This window comes from Canis aureus, chromosome 3 (genome assembly GCF_053574225.1).
Source record: "Canis aureus isolate CA01 chromosome 3, VMU_Caureus_v.1.0, whole genome shotgun sequence".
Classification (NCBI taxonomy): domain Eukaryota; kingdom Metazoa; phylum Chordata; class Mammalia; order Carnivora; family Canidae; genus Canis; species Canis aureus.
The window spans coordinates 50,230,111-50,250,159 of NC_135613.1; the positions used below are offsets into that span (position 1 = coordinate 50,230,111).

At 42.3% G+C, this 20,049-nt stretch overlaps 1 protein-coding gene and 1 non-coding gene across 4 annotated transcripts in view; both read left to right on the forward strand.

The window, feature by feature from the left end:
• TEKT3 (tektin 3) overlaps nt 1–19,833 on the forward strand; it is a 40,180-nt gene extending 20,347 nt beyond the window's left edge. For all 3 annotated transcript variants that reach the window (XM_077892570.1, XM_077892571.1, XM_077892572.1), the window contains 5 exons: nt 1,116–1,186; nt 4,958–5,101; nt 7,796–8,018; nt 11,095–11,249; nt 19,512–19,833. In XM_077892570.1, coding sequence (XP_077748696.1) covers nt 1,116–1,186; nt 4,958–5,101; nt 7,796–8,018; nt 11,095–11,249; nt 19,512–19,728 — 810 coding nt within the window. In that variant the 3' untranslated portion in view covers nt 19,729–19,833. The remainder of the gene's footprint in view (nt 1–1,115; nt 1,187–4,957; nt 5,102–7,795; nt 8,019–11,094; nt 11,250–19,511) is intronic.
• LOC144311611 (U6 spliceosomal RNA) lies at nt 6,869–6,971 on the forward strand. Its single transcript, XR_013377207.1, has one exon. It is a non-coding gene; the product is annotated as a U6 spliceosomal RNA (small nuclear RNA).
• Nucleotides 19,834–20,049: the final 216 nt, after the last annotated feature.

Here is a 20,049-nt window from a genome sequence, read left to right on the forward strand (position 1 = left end):
GGGAATCTGCTTCAGATTCTCTTTCTGCCTCTCCCCACCACTCATACTCTCTCTGTCTCAATAAATAAATAAAATCTTAAAATATAAAAAAAGATGAAAAGGCAGGCTGCAAAACAATACACATGGTGTGATCACTCTGTGCTTGAAAAAGCGGTAACAGTGACCATGTGCATTTATCTAAGTGTCTTCTTGGTACTATTTGGAGTTTCTTGATTTTCTAATGTGAACTTGAATTTCAGAAGGAAGCAAAAAATGCTTACTTAAGACGTCTCGGATACAACACATGCTATGTAATAGTGTCTATATTCCTAGCGGCATTAGAATGCCGGGTGTGTGGTCAAGTAGAGTGGTGTATAAAGGTGTTTGTATGAGTGTAGTGGCTGAGTAACAGGGCATGGGCGGGGAGGGTGGGCCTCCCAGTGTGGAAATCAAGTTTCCACTTGGACCAAAGAGCTGGATCTGTCGGAGGTTACATACACTGCCAGAAGAAAGTCCCTTTTTGGCTGCCCCTTTGGCTCACCAGTTTACTTTGTCATGGAAGAATAATTATTATAAAAGAAGCATGCATTAAATTCAACCTTGCACATCATCAGAATTTATTTACTTATTGTTTTACTTAAGGGCCAGAGAGAAAAATAAAGACAAATACTACAGTTTTTATTCCTGTCCCAAATTGTTCCATAAAATAATTTTCCTATAGCCCTATAAAGGGATGAACCTCAGTCTGATGTTTAGGTTGCAGTATCATGAGGGCATAGAGATAAATAAGTGGATGTAAAGATTGTCTTCTTGTTTTATTTTATTTTACTTTTAAAAAGATTTTATTTATTTGAAAGAGAGAGAGAGAGCATGAGCAGAGGGAGAGGGAGAGGAAGAAGAAGGCTCCCTGCTGAGCAGGGAGCCCTATTTGAGGCTCGAGGCTCAATCCCAGGGCCCTGAGATCATGGTGCTTAACAGATTGTGCCACTCAAGTGCCCCTGTTTTCTTGTTTAACTTGACATTTTTTTCCAGGAATGAAGTTTTCCTTTGTCAATGTTTTGTTACATTTTTGACTTTGGATGTTATACCTGATGATGAAAACATTAATGTGTGTGTTTTTTTTTTCAATCAAGTAGGAAGTTGATATTATTCTGTGTTGTCAAGAAAGGATGAAGCTGCATTTGGATAAGGCCATTGCTCAACTTGCGTAAGACCTTTAACTCTATATACAATTGAAAATCTGTCTTGAAATAGTGCTTTTGTGTCTCCCATTCAAATTTATCCTAGCTTCTTATGTAAGGATTTCTTATATATAGATACACATACATACTCACACACATATACATTTTTATTTGGAGGCTAAGATGAGTACTTGGAGTGCTTGCTTTAAATTTGTAGTTAAATAAATAATTTTGAGGGGTGCCTGGGTGTCTCAGTTGGTTGTGTCAGGCTCTTGGTTTCAGCTCAGGTCATAATGTCAGGGTTGTGAAATCAAGCCCCAAGTCAGGCTCCATGCTCAGGACGGATCTACTTGAGACTCCCTCCCCCTCTACTCCTTCTCCCTTCTTGCATGTGCTCTCTTTCTCAAATAAATAAAATCTTAAAGAAAATCAATTTTGAGATGCTATAGAAAGGATTTCAGCCCTAACTTGGAGTATGGATAAGATTTCTTTGAACTCAAAGGACTTTCATTCTTTGAGGAGAGGTTAACTTGTGAATTTTCATCACAACAGCTGGAAAAGTAATGAACTATGGCTCACTTTTATGATTCTTTCCAGAACTCCTTAAATACTCAGCCTTCTCTGATTACCCTGGTCCCTGCTCCCTGGTGCTTTGGTCACACCACTGCAACTTTGTAATCGTTCACCCATCCTACTCTCTACCAGGATACATAGCCCTCTTTCCTTGGCAATAGTAGATAGTAGGTACTTGATATTTGTGGTGGGGATTGCGATGGGGGGAGGGGAATAATAATCAAAGGAAGATTTTATGCAATGATAACAGCTCTCAGCTTAGAAAACACATTGGTTGAGCCTCTTTCCTAACGTGACTAGAAAGATGAATGTTCACCTGGTTATGGCCACGGAAAGCAGCATCAAATATGTCACCCAAAGGAAAGGATGCTTCTGTTTATACAGATATTGTCAAGGATAATTTGTGATACCCCAGAAGGAATACATATTTTAGAGGTATCAGTATTGCTTGTTTTATTTGCCCACCAAGGTCTGCAAGTCGGAGAGGTTTAGATGTCTGGGATCTCTCTCTTGCTGTGACTAGAAGGGCTGAGGATAGGTAGAAGATTAGTTAAGGATGACTGACTATGCGTGGTTTGGTTAACTCTAGAGTTTACCAGAGCTTCAAATACAAGGCAGTGCAGATCTGATACTCCTTTATGGCTTCTGCTGCCTAGAAATTGGAGAACTACAGTTTAGCATGGTTCACAGAATGGTGTCTGTTCAGTTTTTTTGGAGGGTCCATGTCCCAATCCTATTTTCTTTTATAACCTAAAATCTGCAGCTCCTCCTCCACATTCTTCACTCTTCTCATCCAGATTGTTCCACTGTGAAACATCCACATCTTCCTATCAGTCTCTGCTACCAAATCGCCTCATTCCTGACCCTGTTTGAAGTCTTTGCAGGAAGTTCTGTCTCCATGTATGCACTGTGTGGAACCTTTGTTGTGATCCTTTAAAAACATTAATATACAATGAATAAAATGTCTACCTCATTTCCTGGGATGGTTTCTTCAGAATGTATGAGATCCTTAATGTAGTCATTGGTTTTGGTCCATTGAAGGTGATAGGAAGAGGGCTTTTCAACTCTATTTGCTTTGGAACCCACAATGAAGGCCTCAGTTTGGATCTCAGTTGGAAATGGAATGTCATTAGTCACCAACATGGCAGCCAAGATTTTTTCCCATCTTGGGCTATAAGACAGAACAATGGGGTGCTGCCTAAAGCACCTTCTTCCTAAGAAGGTTCTGATGTTAGGTCAGAGGAGGTCAAGGTTATGTCAGCCCAAGAGAAGAAAGCTATGGGGCATCTTGGTCCCAGAACCACAAATGAGAAAGGCCTTTAATCCTAGAGTTTGAACACAATAACCTGAGATGGGAGACCAAACAAATAGCAAAGGGAGGTGTCTTTATCTGTTGTATGTGCTTTAGAATCCACAAAATTGTTTTAGGATTCACAAAATGTGAGCTACTGGCATGTTGCTACCTTTATTTCCATTTTACACACACACACACACACACACACAAATGAACTCTCATAGATCAAGTGACTTACCTAAAAGTATGGGCTATGGGGAAGCTGCAGCTGGAATTAATCTATTCAAATTCAGCGTAGGCTTTACCACATGGCTTCTGTATGCCAGCAGCATTTTGAGTGGCCAGGAATACCAAAACAGAGAAGATCATCCATTCATCCTGCTTTTTCAAATACTATCTATATGCTAATGATCCCCCAATTTTTATTTCCAGCCCAGACTTCTCTCTCAAATTCCAACAGCCTCCTTGGTATTGCACTTGGATGTTTAATGGATGCTCAAGCTCAGTGTATTGGCTGAACTTTTGTCTTCTCCCCAAAAAACTTTCCCACCTCTGTCAATGGAATTCTGCTATTCCAATTACTCAGCTTCTACCTCTTTTCCCTCCACTGATGTTTAATCTCCTAGCTGAGTCTCTTGGCTTTCTCTTTAAAATATACTGAGAATCTGAACACTTGTCACCTCCTTCACTGCTACCCCTTGGTCCAAACTGCTACTATTTCTCACCTGGCTCACTGTACCTATCTGCTAAGGGATCTCCCTGCCCCCCTGCACCAAACAATCCTTTAAAATTGTAAATCAGCAGTCCCTCACTTCACTTGGAGGAAAACTTGACTTCTTTCAATGTCCTCCAACACAGCTCTGCATGATCTGCTTCTTCCCCCTGCAAGTCTTTGCTCAAGCATTGCCTCCTTAAGGAGTCCTACCCTGACTGTCTTATTTAAATCACTCACACTCTTGCTTCCTTTTTTTCTGCTTTGTTTTCTGTGTTGTTAAGCTAACAGGCTGCATGATTTGCTTATTCATGAGGGATATTGCCTATCTCCTCTCTGTAGAGTGTAAGCTTCTTTGGAGAAGAGCTGTTTGCTCTGTCCATTGATGCATTCAGGCTTGGAGAACAGTGCCTGACAGGTAGTAGACACTCAGTAACTTGTTGAATAAACTGCTGCCTTAATAAAGATGTGGCTCACCTGTCACCCATGCCCATGCCATGGGCCTGTCTGTTTGGTAGTGAGTTGTCAGGTCTCCTCTCTGTTTGGCAGGACAGGGAACACCATGCATCTCAGTGCCTCTTCCTTCCCAGGAGGGTGGTGGCTGCTGGAGCAGATGAGCCAGGAGGCCCCCCAATTCCTGATCTCCTTTCAAGCCCTCTGTCTCCTGCCCCAGGGCTCAATATTGATGCTTTATTTCTATCTCCTGGCAAACTTGGCCAACTTCTTAGGCCTCATGTGACCATAAATGGAGTTCACATACAGATGGAGAGAGAGGCCCTTTATAAATGTCTCAGAACTTCTTGGGGGAATTGTCCCTTAAAGAATGGAGGAATTAGGATATAGAAGAGGAAAAAGAAGAAGCAAAGAGAGGCACAGATGTGGCCATATTACTTTAAACCAGTGTCCTATCTGGATCGGTGTTTGTGTTAGGAAGATGACCCCAGCCCTGGGGCTCCAGATACCCACCTTCTGTTTATCTGCACCTCTTCTTTCCCAAGGCCCACCACGCATGGGAGGGGCAGCGTGGGCTAGGTTCTAATTACTCACATGTATGGACATCTCCAGGGAAGTCTCCTTTTAATTGGGAGGCTGGACATGGTGTGAAAGAGGAGAGACCTACAGGAGTGGGTGGGTCCCAGCACAGAAGGGCAATTACTCTTCCTTATATCAAATGACTACCTAAACCTGAAACTCCATTTCCCCACCCCTATGTTACAGAGCTAACAGAGCCTCCCAGCACGAGCTGGAGAAGGATCTGAGTGATAAACAGGCAGCCTACCGAATCGACGATAAATGCCACAATCTGCGAAACACGTCAGATGGTGTGAGCTACTTTCGCGGAGTGGAGCGGGTTGATGCAACGTAAGTCAGGCACAAGCCACTTCTGGGATCTCGATGTCATTTAATTCATCCTCTCTCCCTTCAAAATGATGCAGCTTACAGGTGAAAGTGCAAAACATGGGAAGATGTGGGAAGGTAAAAGACACACCCTGCTTTGGATGAGTCTTCCGTAACCAGGAGTATTCCTCAGTCAGGCTTTGATACTTGCATCCTATATTGTTTTGTAAAAGAATATTTGTTACTTACACTTATTGTGGTGAGCACTGAGTAACATATAGAATAGCAGAATCACTGTGTTGTACCGCAAACTAATAGGACATTGTAAGTCAACTGTACTTCAATAATAAATCTTTTCTAAAGCTCAAAAAAGAGGATATTTGTTATTTGTATTTCTAATTGTGAAAATAACAGTTACTTGAAGCAGAAAAACCTAGGAAACACATATACGCGTAAAGAAAATAAACTGTTGCCAATGTATTGGATGCCCTGGATTCCATAGGGTACAAGCTAAAAAACAGCATCATGTTTTATTACCACCACTTGTTAAACTTGCTCCACCAATGGTGTCTTTGCCAGGGCTCTGGATGCAGTCTTGGGTTCATGGTCTTTCTCTAGTCATTCCCTTAAAAACAAAACAAAACAAAAACAAAAACCTGAGTTGATCGACTTGATTGAAATGAAATTCACCTACACTAAAATGCATTTTGGTGAATTTTGACAAATTTCTATGCCTATGCAACCGTGACCATGGTCGAGATGAAGAATATTTTTGTCACCTTGAAGAGTTCCCTGTTTTCCTTCCCATGCTTATGCCCCCTCCCTTTTAAAGTGACCCCCAAATGGATTCTCTTTTGTAGGGCTGGTTACCCCCAAAGCAGCATGTGCCAACTTTGATTTTTAGATTCTTCAGGTATGAATCAGATTCAAACCCTATGCCCTAAGTGGTCCCCTTGAAATGCCTTTTACTTGGCTTGAAGTGAACAAGAAGCATCTTCCTCTTCTCCTTCTGGGGCAGGGGATGTGCTATGATCTAACCACATGCTCTGAGCACCTTGCCCTCCATCAAGGGCCTTCTCTATTTCCAGCATGAGTTTTTAGCCATCCTTCATGGAATGTCAGGATATGGAGCACATAGGGTGTTATTTTGGGTCATTGTGGCCTGAGCTAACAACTAGTCAACGGTTAGAGTCTTATGTGATTTCCTATAATACCAACAAAGAAATGCCACCCATAAGCCCACCATACCCAATGTGACCTGTTAGTCTTTCCAATATATTTTTTAAAGATTTTATTTATTTATACATGAGACACACACACACAGAGGGAGAGAGAGAGAGAGGCAGAGACACAGGCAGAGGGAGAAGCAGGCTCCACGCAGGGAGCCTGATGTGGGACTCGAGCCCGGGTCTCCAGGATCATACCCTGGGCTGAAGGCGGCACTAAACCGCTGAGCCACCTGGGCTGCCTTAGTCCTTCCAATATTGTTCCACACATATAGATACAGATTTATATTTTTAAAGAATGGCATTACACACATACTGTTTATATAGTCTGTCTGACTTTTCATTTCCTGATTTATAAAAACTGTGAAAATATGCTACAACATGAGTCTGCATGCCATATGGATCACTCATTTAAAAGTATGATAATTTACCAACTTTTTCTATTACTTTTGGACACTTAGACTGTTTTAAGGTTTTCAAGGATAATCATAAATATTGCTGAACATTAATGGCCTCAAGTATACAGTTTTTTGGGAGCATTATTTCCTTAGGACAAATTTTTATATTGCTTTAGCAGCACATATACTCACATTGGAACAAGGTCAAGAAGATTAACATGGGTCTTGGGCAAAGATGTCACACAAATTCATGAAGCACATTATTTTTAGTCTAGAGATGTAAAATAGAGATTCATGACTATAGTTAATGATACTGTATTGTATATTTGAAAGTTATTAAGAGAGTAGAATGTAAGTTTTCATCCAAAGAAAAAAATAATTTTAACCATGTATGGCGATAGGTGATAAGGAAATTTATTGTGAGAATCATTTTGCAATGTAGACATGTGTCAAATTATTATGCTGTACATCTACCTGAAACTAATGCAATGTTATATGTTAGTTATATCACAGTAAAAAAAATTCTGTAAATGGAATTTCTGGGTTACATTTGATAGGTTCTTGGTGTCTGTTGTCCTCTGGCATGATTGTACCAATTCAACAACCCTGCCTGCAAGATCTGAGAGAAAACTTTTAAAAACATGCACACCAGAAAATTACCATTCTCTTCAGTCTTTGCTATTCTGATAAAGGGTTATTAGTATGTTGCTGCTTTCATTTAGTACTCTGATTACTCCTGACACTGGATATTTTCTCATTTGCTTATTGGACTGGGGAGACACACTTCTTGTGAACCAACATACTCGCATCCTTCATCCATCCCTTCCCCACTGCTCCCTGCCCCCTGGCCGACGAGTGGTAGAGGACTTGGTGTATGTTTTGGTTACAGAAACTAAGCAGGAAAATAAGGAACAATTAAGAAAAATTTTAAATAAGCTTTCCTCTGATGTTTACATTTTATGTAGTAAAACCAGGATTCAGTGATAGGGGATTTCTCCTTTTACAAAATGAATGATTGCCTACAGACTGTCCAGGCTGATTCATCATTGTTACCATTGTATGGTTCTACCTTTTTTTTTTTTTTTTTTTTCCAGAGTCTCAGTGCCTGAGTCCTGGGCCAAATTTACAGATGACAATATTCTCCGTTCCCAAAGTGAACGCGCAGCCTCTGCCAAGCTAAGAGATGACATTCAAAACCTCTTGGTTGTGACTGCCAATGAGATGTGGAATCAATTCAACAAAGTGAATGTATCTTTCACCAATCGCATTGCTGAGACTGCAGATGCTAAAAATAAGATTCAGGTTCACTTAGCAAAGGTAAATCAAGCGCCGGTGGTATCCGTTAGCTGACCTGGATAGATAGAACAGGGGAGGGGGCTCTGGGACCACAGATCTCTCACCATTCCTGGAGAGACACCATAAGATGCATGGCCTCCTGGCCATGCAGACCAAGAAAAATTAAAAACAGTACAAAGCACACCATTTATTTTAGCCAAGTAGCCAGGTGTCAAAATGAAATTGGAATCCCCTGGTTTTTGGAATACAAAGAATGCACTATGCATTGAAAGGTTCCTAGCATTTAATAGAAACAAAAATATTATGATTAAAGTTTAATGAATCACTGTATGTAACTAGGAAGTGAATTTATTATTAGAACATATGGGAGGAATGTTTTCTGTGAAATTATTTCAGGCCCTTTTTCTGGAATACAAAACCAAATACAGGAAACTATTAGGTGGATCAAGAGTGTTTCTGATATTGAACTTTTTAAAGTGCTCCAAGCATAAGCATTTTAGAGTGACAATAAAATGAAGGATTTATGCAGAATTTGAATGTTTCAAGATAAACAAAGAGCTCTTTATTTAGTGTCAGTCTTGGAGCCCTTATTATTTCTGTGGATTGAGCTGCCTATAGGTTTTCATGTTTTATTTTAAGACCTGACACAGTCAGCCATGTGTGCTGGAAGGAGGTATTATCCAACTGAGGGCACCATGTTTTCTTAGACTACAGCAATTTCCCTTCTCATGTTGTTTTCTTTGGGCGACAGATATCTATTGGGCCAGGCAGCATGCCACCCAGGAGCTTATATTTGTCAAGATGTGCACGTGTATGAAAAGCTCACGAACAATTAGTATCAATAGAAAATTAGAAATTGCAGTTGCCAAACAGCAAATGTAGAAAGTGTTGTTGGGGTTTGGAGAAAGAGGTGAACATTCCGGCAGGGTGATGTCTTAAATGAAGCCTCAGGAGGTAGCCAGTGAGAAGTGGAGTTCAGGTCAGTAAATGGATGGTGTGTGTCCTGGGAGAGAAGCCTGAAAAGGTGGCCTGGAGCCACACTGTAGAAGACATCCATGGGAAGGTGTTCACTGGGCAGTATGAAGCTATTCTGAAGGCCTCTGGAAGGCTCACCTGATGGAGTCCCTTTGTTCAACAAATTTTTATTTACTTCTGCTTTAGTTCTCTGGGGCTGTCACAACAAAATACTACAGACTGGATGACTTAAACAACAGAAGTCACTCCCCCCCCACACACACACACACAATTCTGGAAGCTAGATGTACAAGATCCAGGTGTCAGCAGAGTTGATCTCTTCTGAGGTCTCTCTTTGTTTTTATTTATTTATTTATTTGTTTGTTTGTTTATTTATTTGTTTATTTATTTATTTTTTTAAATTTTATTTTTTTTGAGGTCTCTCTCTTTGATTTGCAGATGGCCAACCCCCACTAGGTCCTCACGTGCTCTTCCCTCTATGCGTGCCTGTGTCCTAATCTCCCCTTCTTCTAAGGACACCAGTCATTTTGCACCGGGGCCTACCATAGTGACCTCATTTTAACGCAATTACCTCTTTCAAAGGCTCCATCTCCAAAAACAATCACATTCTGAGATACTGGGGATTAGGATGTCAACACAGGAGCCTTTCTGGGGCTGGGAAAGAGGACAGAATTTGGGCCAGAATGGCTACATTCGAAGTACTGTGCTGGGGACTTTGGGGGGGGGTATACACTGATCAGCAACACACTAGCTCTGCCACCTTGTATTTGGATTGAGACGAGACATGAAAGTAGAAAAGACCAGAAAGGTGTAAAAAGAACTTGGAGCTGCAGATGAAACAGCTTCAGAAGGAAGAGTTATTTCTGCTGGTGAGAGATAGGGATAGCTTCAGGGGGACAGGGAGCCCCCAAGGGTGGCTTTGGTGATAGACGACTGCAATGATCTTCAACAGGTTGTTGAAAGCTTGGGAGGGAGGTCAAAGCTGAAGTGATGGATTTCAGGGCTCCTGGATTATACAAGTGGTGAGTCCCTGATGTTACACTACATGAGAGGGGAGAAGGGACAGAGCAGAGAAGTGGTTCAAGATGCAGCCTTGCACTGGAAGTGGTGAGGAGCAGCTAGAGAGAGAGGCTGGGAATTAGGACAGTGCTTGGCCAGAGAAGACAAGCAGGGTAAGAGTTTCAATGAGAGGGAGACATCGGGGAGGATTATTATTGACTCTGAGAGTGCAGTTTCATGAGGGCCACTGGGTCCCGGTGTAGAGGGGCCACCTGGAGATTTGCTGGTCGCAAAAGAAGGAGTGAATAAGACCATTATGGAATGTGTGCCATGGGGACTGGGAGCAGGAGGCGGGAGGGTACCGGCTGGAGAATACCCAGGTGGGACTGGGTGAGAGCGTGGTGCTAAAGACATGAGGTTTTATAAGAATTTGCGGGACATTGGGGTGTGTCTTCAGGCCACAGGAAGGTGGCTGAGGAAGGGGGCAGTGCTAGGTGGACTTGGAGAACTGGGAGTGCAGAGGTCAAAGCCGTAGAAGAAAGAAGAGTTGTCGGAGCATAGGTGGGAGAGAAGACCAAGAAAGGACTCAGGTTTAAACAGTTTGGGGGGACATTCTTTAAGAAAAAATAATATAAAATCAGGATTCTGAATAGCATCCTGTATAGTACTCCTTCCTTATAAGTGAGACACACAGGAACTTGAACTTGATTTGCTTCAAGGCAAATCCTCCACCAGCAGGAAAACATCTCCGTGGACACTGGTAAGAAGAAAAAGAGGCAGGACATGCTATGTGAGGATGACCTAAGGGCCCCTCAAACCTCACAGCCTCACATTTTTTCAGAGTTATGCATACATGTGAATTTTTAACGACAGGTGATCTGGGGGCTGTGGGTGGGAGGGGGGGCCATTTTGTCATATTTGCTCATTTCTGTGGTATAAATACCCCCTGCCTGGCAGATTTCCCCTAGAGAGGGAAGAGACACACACAGTCAGCTCTTCAGAGAGTCTGGATGACAGGGAGGGAAAAAGGCCTTGAGAGAATCCACCTGCCCAGTGGAGAGGGCAAGGCAGGCCTCAAGCCTTAAATGCAAGAGGCCTCAAGCATTTGTTTCTTTTCATACAGACCCTGCAGGAGATTTTCCAGACTGAAATGACCATAGAATCTATCAAGAAGGCCATCAAAGACAAGTCTGCCTTCCTGAAGGTGGCTCAGACCAGACTGGACGAGCGTACGAGGAGACCCAACATAGAACTCTGCCGGGACATGGCTCAGCTACGGTGAGGCGGGAGTGTGCCCTTGGCAGGAAGGGCAAGGTCAGGGTGCACCTTGGAGCAACCCACTTGCCCCTTGGTGGCGGCTCCATGCTCTTTATAAAGTCGCTTTCTGCTGTCACATGGAAGAGCACACTAACAGTCATTGTCTAGGAGCCTTCTTTGAAAGTGTTAATAATTTAAAAAAAAAGAAAGAAAGTGTTAATAATTATTAATAATGGGCATGGAGTTTTAGTCGGGGATGATGGTTAAGTTCCAGAGATGGATGGTGGTGATGGATACACAACAGTTTGAAAGTACTTTTTCTTTTAAAGATTTTATTTATTTATTCATGAGAGACACACACACAGAGGTAGAGACACAGGCAGAGGGAGAAGCAGGCTCCCTGTGGGGAACCTGATGTGGGACTCGATCCCGGGACCCTGGGATCACACCCTGAGCCGAAGGCAGACACTCAATGACTGAGCCACCCAGGTGTCCCAGTTTTAAAGTACTTAACACCACTGCACTGTACACTTAAAAATAGTTGAGATGGTAAATTTTTTGTGCTATGTACATTTTACCACAATTTTTAAAAAAAGCACATAAAATCAACACTGTATGCAAAAAAAAAAAAACAAACAAGTGATAAATGTTAAGCCTCATTGAGTGGGCCCGATGGGTCCTCTGGGTTCCTCTGTGCTTCCCAGGGGTCTGGAGTTTCCAGAACACCTCTCTTATAAGCAGCAGAGTATGTTGCTTGCTGTGTGGTTTTCAGTGCCTGGGACTCATTAGAAAAGGGACTTGTGTTACCAGTTCCACTGACCCCTTTCTATTTGTTCTCACCCATTTGTTCTCATTGGCCTCTCTTGGCATTTGATATCTTCTCTCCTCATTAAGACCATCCTCATGGTCCCCTAGGACTACCTCAGATTCATTTCAGTTTGTTCTGTTCTCAGTAGAAATTGAGACCAGCTGTCTTCATCAAGCATAGTCCTCTCCCCCATATACATGGCAGCATGACTCTGGTGCTGACATTTATCTCCCAAACACTAGATGCCTTTTATTATGACGATCATTTTAAAAAAATTTATTTATTTATGATAGACATAGAGAGAGAGAGAGAGAGAGAGGCAGAGACACAGGAGGAGGGAGAAGCAGGCTCCATGCCGGGAGCCTGACGTGGGACTCCATCCCAGGACTCCAGGATCGCGCCCTGGGCCAAAGGCAGGCACTAAACCGCTGAGACAACCAGAGACCCCGTATGATGATAATTTTTAACTTTGAACATTCCTTTTTGGATGGTCTTGTCAGGAATTGGGCAAAGCTTTTCTCCCCCAGCGTTCTGGCTTCATTTCCAACTTCCCAATACTGGCCGGCTTGCCATTTCTTTCTGGATTTCTTCATCACTCTTCTCAGGTCACGAAATGCCCTGCACAGAAGCAAATCAAATTGATAGCACCTGGAAGAACCAAAGCGGCCACTCTTGAACTCCAAATTCCTTTCTGGTGCTGCGGGGAGATGCCACTAGTGTTGTCCCCTACCTGGTTCCATGATGGGATTCCCTTCTCATGACAAAGGATTGATCCTAGGAAGCAAGTCAGGGAGATCGTCGTGAGGCCAACAATGATGAAGAGGAGAAAGATGCTGAAATGGCAAGAGTAGAGTAGTTGCCACCATGTATGGATCTCATTCTGTGCGAGCCCCATCCTCAGCCCTCATTCATGATCTGCAGTTCACAAATAAAGAAAATGAGGCAGGAGCAGGTTGTGTGATGTGGTAAGTAGAGGCACAGTTTAAGCCCTTGCCTGCCTCACTGCGGAGCTCTTTTCAACCAAACCAACCATTTGCTTTTGCTTCCCCCATCTTTCACATGTATGGTGCTTTTACCATCCGTCCCCCTATTGCATGCCCGATCCCATCCAACTCCCTCAATGCCCACACGGAGTGAGCTGGCAAGGCAGGTACTGTATCCCTATCTCTCTCTCTCACAGAGGATGAAACTGAGGGTCACAGAGGAGATCCTTACAGCAAAACACCCTACTGTACAGCATGCATGTTGTCTGTGTTGGGTGCTAAGAAGCATGTTGTAGAATATATGCCAATGGATTAGCTGCATTTCTCCTTGTGGAGCTGTTGTTGGGCCATAGCCATATGGGTGTGCATCCAGGATGGCTACACGTTTCCCCAAGTGGGTTGCAGAGAACCCCTATTCCTATATAGCCCGTTCATGATTTAGGATAAGCTGTTCTCCACTCCGGAGGCCAGGCAGGTGCCCGGGTGGCCAGTCTGCCGTGTCCCCGTGCTTCTGAGGAGCATGGTAGTGAGAGCTCAGACATCTGGCCAGTTAGGCTTAGATCACGAATTGTGGCTTTCTGCAAATCTTATTAGGGGAAGCTGAGTGAAGTTTCTTTCTCTGGAAGTTTCTGCAGAGTCACCAGGAGTAGAGACAGGGATACATAAATTGTTCACACTGGCACCAGACAAACCCAGGCTGCTTTTTAAAAGGATTTTGAGTAGTGGTCTAATTTGACATTGGAGTTTTCAGACAAATGAGGCATGGGAGGTTGCTCCACAGAAGCTGAATGACTTTTCCTTTTTTCCTCCACTTCACAGCTACATGGAATTCACTTTCCCTTTGCTTCCTGTAGAATCCATACCATGTCCATTTCTCCTTTATAGACTTTAGGACAAAACCTACTTTTGTTTCTGTAAAGATTTGTTTTTAAAGCATCGTGGTCCAAAGGACCACAGACTCAGGGAAGCAAGGATAGAGAAAAATTGCAGTTTTCATTTTGAGACTTTTGTTTTCATTTAAATTTTCCGAACGGGTTCTTGCAAAAGTAATTCTAAACATTTTTGGCATCTTTGGTGGCGGCAGGCCAGACCAGGCTCTGCTTTACTTCAATAATCTTGGTGCATTAAAAAAAAAAATGACAGTAGCTTTATTCGTATTTGAATGCAAAATGTTTTTCAGTTCTGCAATTTCCCCCCAAAATAAGTGGTTTCAGCAGAACAGTTTTCTGTGATCTGCCAAGAACAAGGAAGCCGAGGGAGAGATGTGGCCTTGAAAGATGGGTGAAAATGTGTTTCTAAGGGCACAGGGAGGGAAGTGCAGGATCTCCCAGCTGTACTCATGTTGCAGTGAAAGGCAAGGCACCAGCTGCCTGCGTTCTGTGGATCTTCAATTCCTTTAAAAAAAAAAAAAAGTGAGAAAACAGTGCAGGTTCTAAGACGAAGGGAGATGTGCTGTGTGGATCTGTTTTCACAGCTTGTTGTTGCTCTCTGAGCCTTCTGGGGACCCTTTGTGGTGTCTTCTTCCTCCTGGACTGTCTTGGAAGTGGACCCCTCCAGCCTTCCCTCCAGGCTTCCCCTCCAGCTTGTGCTTCCTCTTTGTCACCTGGGCTCTGGTTCTTGTTCTCCGAAGACTCTGTGAACTTGGACTTCCAGGCAGCTCCCTATCTCCTTCTGTGACCTCCCTCACCTGGGGCAGGGAAGTGGTCTTCATCCCACAAGTATTTTTGGGATGCCTGTGGACTGCAGAAGGGGCTGCAGATGCACCCACGAGGAAGGTGGGCTCAGGGAGCTGTTGCTTTTGTTGTGTTGATGCCCTGCAGGGAAGATGTAACAAACAGGCCCAGCCAAGTGCCAGGAGGGCTGCAGAAGAGTTGGTGCTCTTGGAACACATGCCATTAGGTAGCAAAATAGTCCTAGGGGTGAGGGAGGGACTTCTTGAAGAGTGTCTTCACATTTGGGCTTTGAGGATGGCATTAATTAGTGGGATGAAAAGTAGGGTAAGAATGTTCTGGGCTGAGATGCCTGGTGGCTCAGTTGGCTAAGCAGATGCTTTGGCTCATGTTATGATCTCAGGGTCCTGGAGTTGAGCCCTGCATTAGGCTCCCAGCTCAGCAGGAGATCTACTTCTCCCTCTGCTCCTCTCTCTCATTCTCTCTCTCTCTCTCAAATAAATAAAAATTTTAAAAACAAAAAAGGGTATTTTGGGCAGTGGAGACGGGAAGGGTGAAGTTGCTGAGGCCCGAGACAGAGCAAGCATATTCAAGGACTTGCCTGCAGAGCAGAGAAGGAAGGGCACAGTGGGTGTGGTGGGTGATCAAGATGCTTTGCTTAGCATCTGCAAAGACCATGTCCCCATGGCCTGAGATGGGACCTCAGATGGCCTGGGGTGCTGGTGACACATCTACTCCACTCCCTCCCTCAGCCAGGGTCAGCCAGCAGCTGGCACATCCTTGAAGGAGGGTGTGCCCAGAGGTGGACATGGGAGAGCAGTTCCTGGGCATTTCTAGACCATCATAGTCTGATTGTTGTGCTGTCCCAGCAAGATAAGTTGGCCCCGTCGCCCTTGTTGTGTTGGTCTCTAAAAGCCAAAGAGACTTTAAGTCCCTCAAAATTGTGTTTCCATTTTATAAAATATTTAACCGTGTTCCTTCTGGCTTTAAAAGTAGTATCTATCTGCTCATGATGGGGGAAAAAAATCAGAAAAAGGAAGTAAAAAATAAAACCCATCTTCGATTCTTTGTTGCCATTGAGGGAAAACCAGAGTTAGCATTTTGTTGTATTTCCACCAGGTATGTTGACAAAATTGTGATCAAGCTGCCTATGGGATTTTCTTTCTTTCTTTCTTTTTTTTTCCTATGGGATTTTCTATCCCCTTTCTTTCTTTCTTTCTTTCTTTCATTTATTTATTTGAGAAAGAGAGTGCATGCATGTGAGCATGAGCAGGGGAGGAGAAAGGAGGGGAGTGTTGAGTCTGATGCAGGCCTCAATCCCAGGACCCTGAAATCATGACCTGAGCTGAAGACAGACGCTTAACTCACTGAACCACCCAGGTGCCCCTATCTTGACTTTTTCAACGAACATCATATTGTGAGTTTCTTCCCCCGTGACAAGTACAAATTCTTTCTTCTCAAAGTATTTCTTGCATTCCTTCCATCATGTTGCTACAGCATATAGGTTATTGTTAGGTGTGAATGCTCTTTCCTCATACTACTATGCAACATAAGATAATACTGCAAAGAGATTATTCCTTTATTCTTTTAAGTCAAACTTTTTACCATATTTTTCTCTGAAAGTTTTCTTGTTTAATTTCACAAGTAAGATCAAGATGCATTCTGATGTTAAAATGAATTGAATACAGATCTCTATGGGGTACAAAATGAGACCCCCCCCTTCCTGCCCTCTTGTCTTCCCGCCATTCAGCCTACACAGTGGCTTCTGATTTGGTGCCTCTCCTTAAAAATGTGCCAAAGAAGAGAGCATGAGAGTTTTGAGTAGAAAAGTTATTGCTTTGATGCCATCTTAATATTCTGTGAGAGCCTACTTTGTGCTGGTATGACACTGGCCCTTGTGGTAGTGTTGCCCGATTTTGCAAATCAAAACACAGGATGGCCAGTAAAATTTGAGTTTCAGTAAACAATGAATAATTTCTAGTATAAATATATCCCAAATACTGCATAAAATACTTCTACTAAAAAGAGCCTTGTGCCAAGTGAAAATACATAGACTGAATATTATTCAGCCTTAAAAAGGAAGGGAATTCTGACACCTGCTACCACATGGATGAACCTTCAGGATATTACACTGAGTGAAATAATAAGCCAGTCACACAAGGACAAGCACTGCGTGATTCCACCTGTATGAGGATCATAGAGCAGTAATATTCAGGGAGATGGAAAGTAGAATGGTGATTACCAGGGCCCCAGGAGGATGAAGAGTTAGTGTTCAATGAGGACCGAGTTTCAGTTTTGCAAGATAAAGAGTTTTGTGAATAGACGGTGGTCATGGTTGCACAACAGTGTGAATGCAGGTAACACCACTAAACCGTTCGCCTAAAAGTGGTTAAGATGGTAAATTCTATGTTGTGTGTCTTTGGTCACAATTAAAAAAATACCTACACTAAAAAAATGCACATTTCTTTGAAATTCAGATTTATCTGAGGCATCCTGTGTGTTAACCCAGTAACCCTACACTGTAGGGATTACAAATAGAAATGGTCTTACCCAAAAGGGTCCTGGATCCTGAAGCCACTTCCCTGGTCTCTGCTTCTGCCTCTTGCAGGGAGCTGAGATGGTAGGGGCAGGAAATGGGACCCAGTTCCTTATTATGGCCAGTGAGACTCCCTATTTCCTTCTTAGTTTCCTGGATAACTGTGTGAAGCTTATAAACACATGTGAGCCGCGTGCCTGTGGAGAAGGCAGTTCATCAGTCTCCTGGCTCAGTCTCCTTGTCTGTGAAACAAGGAAGCTGGGCTTGGTGACCTCTCACATTTATTTTCCAGTTGCAGAGTTCTGTGAAGCTAGACTGTTGCCTTGGTATAATGATTTTAACATGGCCTGGATATTTTTCTATGATGGTGAAATTCCTTTCTATCCCTAGGGACACACACATCTTTATGTGGTCTGTGGTTATCATCACCATTCTCTTTACATTAGTGGATGTTTTATTTTATTTTTCTATTTTTATTTTTTTAAGGAGGCTCCACACCTAAAGTGGGGCTTGAACTCATGACCCTGAGATTGAGAGTCGCATGTTTTACTAAATGAGGCAGGCAGGACCCCTGTATTACTGTATATTTTAATTAACTCGGTGCACCTCCAGTCTGCAGATAAATGAATTCCCAAATAAAGAAAACTTTAATATTTAAGCACTACTTACAATTTGTTAAATTTGGAGTTGTGTTTTCAACTGACCAGGATCAGGCAGGGAGCAGCATGGTAATTAAAGGCAGCCAATAGGTCATTCCATGCAAAACACTAAGGAGAGTAACCTAAATTCCTTATACCTCAGTTTTGTCATCTGTAAAATGGGGATAATAATAGTATCTACTTCATGGTGTTGTTATGAAATTAATAATAAATTTTTTGATTGTGGAAAGTCATTAGGATAGTGTATACAATGCATATATATTTATATATATAAATACTACATGTAGAGTATGTATATATAATACATATATATTATATACCATATATATAATAAAGTAGTTAATAAATGTGTTACTATTATTATTATTGTCTTTTTATAAACTGTTCCCTATCTTTTCTCTTAAGTGGCCACATAGTCATCTCTCTTCAATATAATTGGCCAAATCAGTGGGTAAAGGAGCCTCTGTTTAATTACCCCCCAAAAAGAGAAAGAAAGACTTTCTAAATATAAACACAATGGAAGAAATCACAAAGAAAAAGATTTGGCTTACTGTAAAAATTTGAAATCTTATGTATAGAAAACACATCATAACCAAAATTAAAAAGGCAAAAAACAAATCAGGGAAAAAATTTGTCAGTAGCAAAGCAGACAAAAAAAAATCAATATGCCTAAATGGAAAGAGCTCTTTGCAAATGAGTAAGATAAATAGTTATACCTCAGTAGAAAGGAGCAAAAGAGAGAAGCAGTTCACAGAAGAAATGCTGCAAGCAACAAGGCCAGTAGACACTCAGGGAAGTTTCTCTAATAATCAGAGAAATGAAAATTAAAACAATATTGACTAATATAATTTGAGAAGATGTGATAGATTTTTCTATGAAATGATTTTTTTCTTTTTGTCTTAATGAAGAATGTGTCATTTTTTTATCATCACAAGGTAATTAGAGCTACAACCTGTTTCACCACTTATATAGCTGATTTTAAACATTATCTTGTCCTATTACGTTTTCAACAATTACAAATATATTTAGTCTGGGAACTTGAGGCATTGCCTTGGGATGTTGCTGGGGGGCATGGGCATTATAATTTCAGGAATGCCTCATTAACTAACCTCTACCACGGCCACCACCAGGATATGTTGACAAATTGTGCTGAATTCTAGCCATTGAGTAAAGTTGGGTATCCCCCCTCCTCCTAACAATGAAAAGAATTGCCATGATAAAATAGTAACGTAAGAAAGTCCATCTAAGTTTTGATTTTTCCCATCTTTACTATTTAAAAAAGTGTCACATGTTTATAAGTTTTCCCTCTTCTAAAAAATGTAATAATTTAATATGTGTGTGTGTGTACAAAAATTTGATGGTATCTCTAAAATATGCTTAGTTTGCCTTTTGGATCCTGGGCATTGTTAAGGGACGTGGCCCTGGCCTGATACCAGACCTACAAGGAAGCCCAAGTACTGCTTCCTCTGCACATTTGTTCTGACTTTGGGATGACGCATGTGCACTCAGCCCAGCAGCCACCTTCTAATAGGAATTCAGTAACCATGCAGGCCCTTAATTCAGCACATAACCAGCCTTAGGGATGTGACTTCTGCTAAGCTAACCGGGTGCTTCTTTCCTTACACAGTCTTGTTAATGAAGTGTATGAGGTGGATGACACCATCCAGACCTTGCAGCAGCGCCTGAGGGAAGCGGAGGACACCCTGCAGTCGCTGGTCCACACCAAAGCCACACTGGAGCATGACCTGGCTGTCAAAGCCAATTCCCTGTACATTGACCAGGAAAAATGCATGAGCATGCGCAAGACCTTCCCCAACACCCTCCGGCTGGTGGGCTTCTGTTAGGGACCCCACCAGGAACTGGAAAAGTGGAACCAAAGCCCTGTGGCAGCAATTTAAACTGAGTGCTAATATATTCACTAAATAAAGGATTGTGTTGTTAGAAATGTACCAGTGTCCTGTCTTGGAAAGTCTTTTGTTTACGCCCAAACCTTCATTTTCTACTATTTACTAGGCTTCTGAGCTATGGAAGGGATATAAAGAAATATAATCAATCTAATGAGAAGGTTAAAAAAAAGATTATTTGTGTTATTCTTGTTCTCTGAGTAACACAAATGGGCTGGAAAGTAGAAATGTATTTCCTCTGAGGCGGTGAGGGCAGGAATC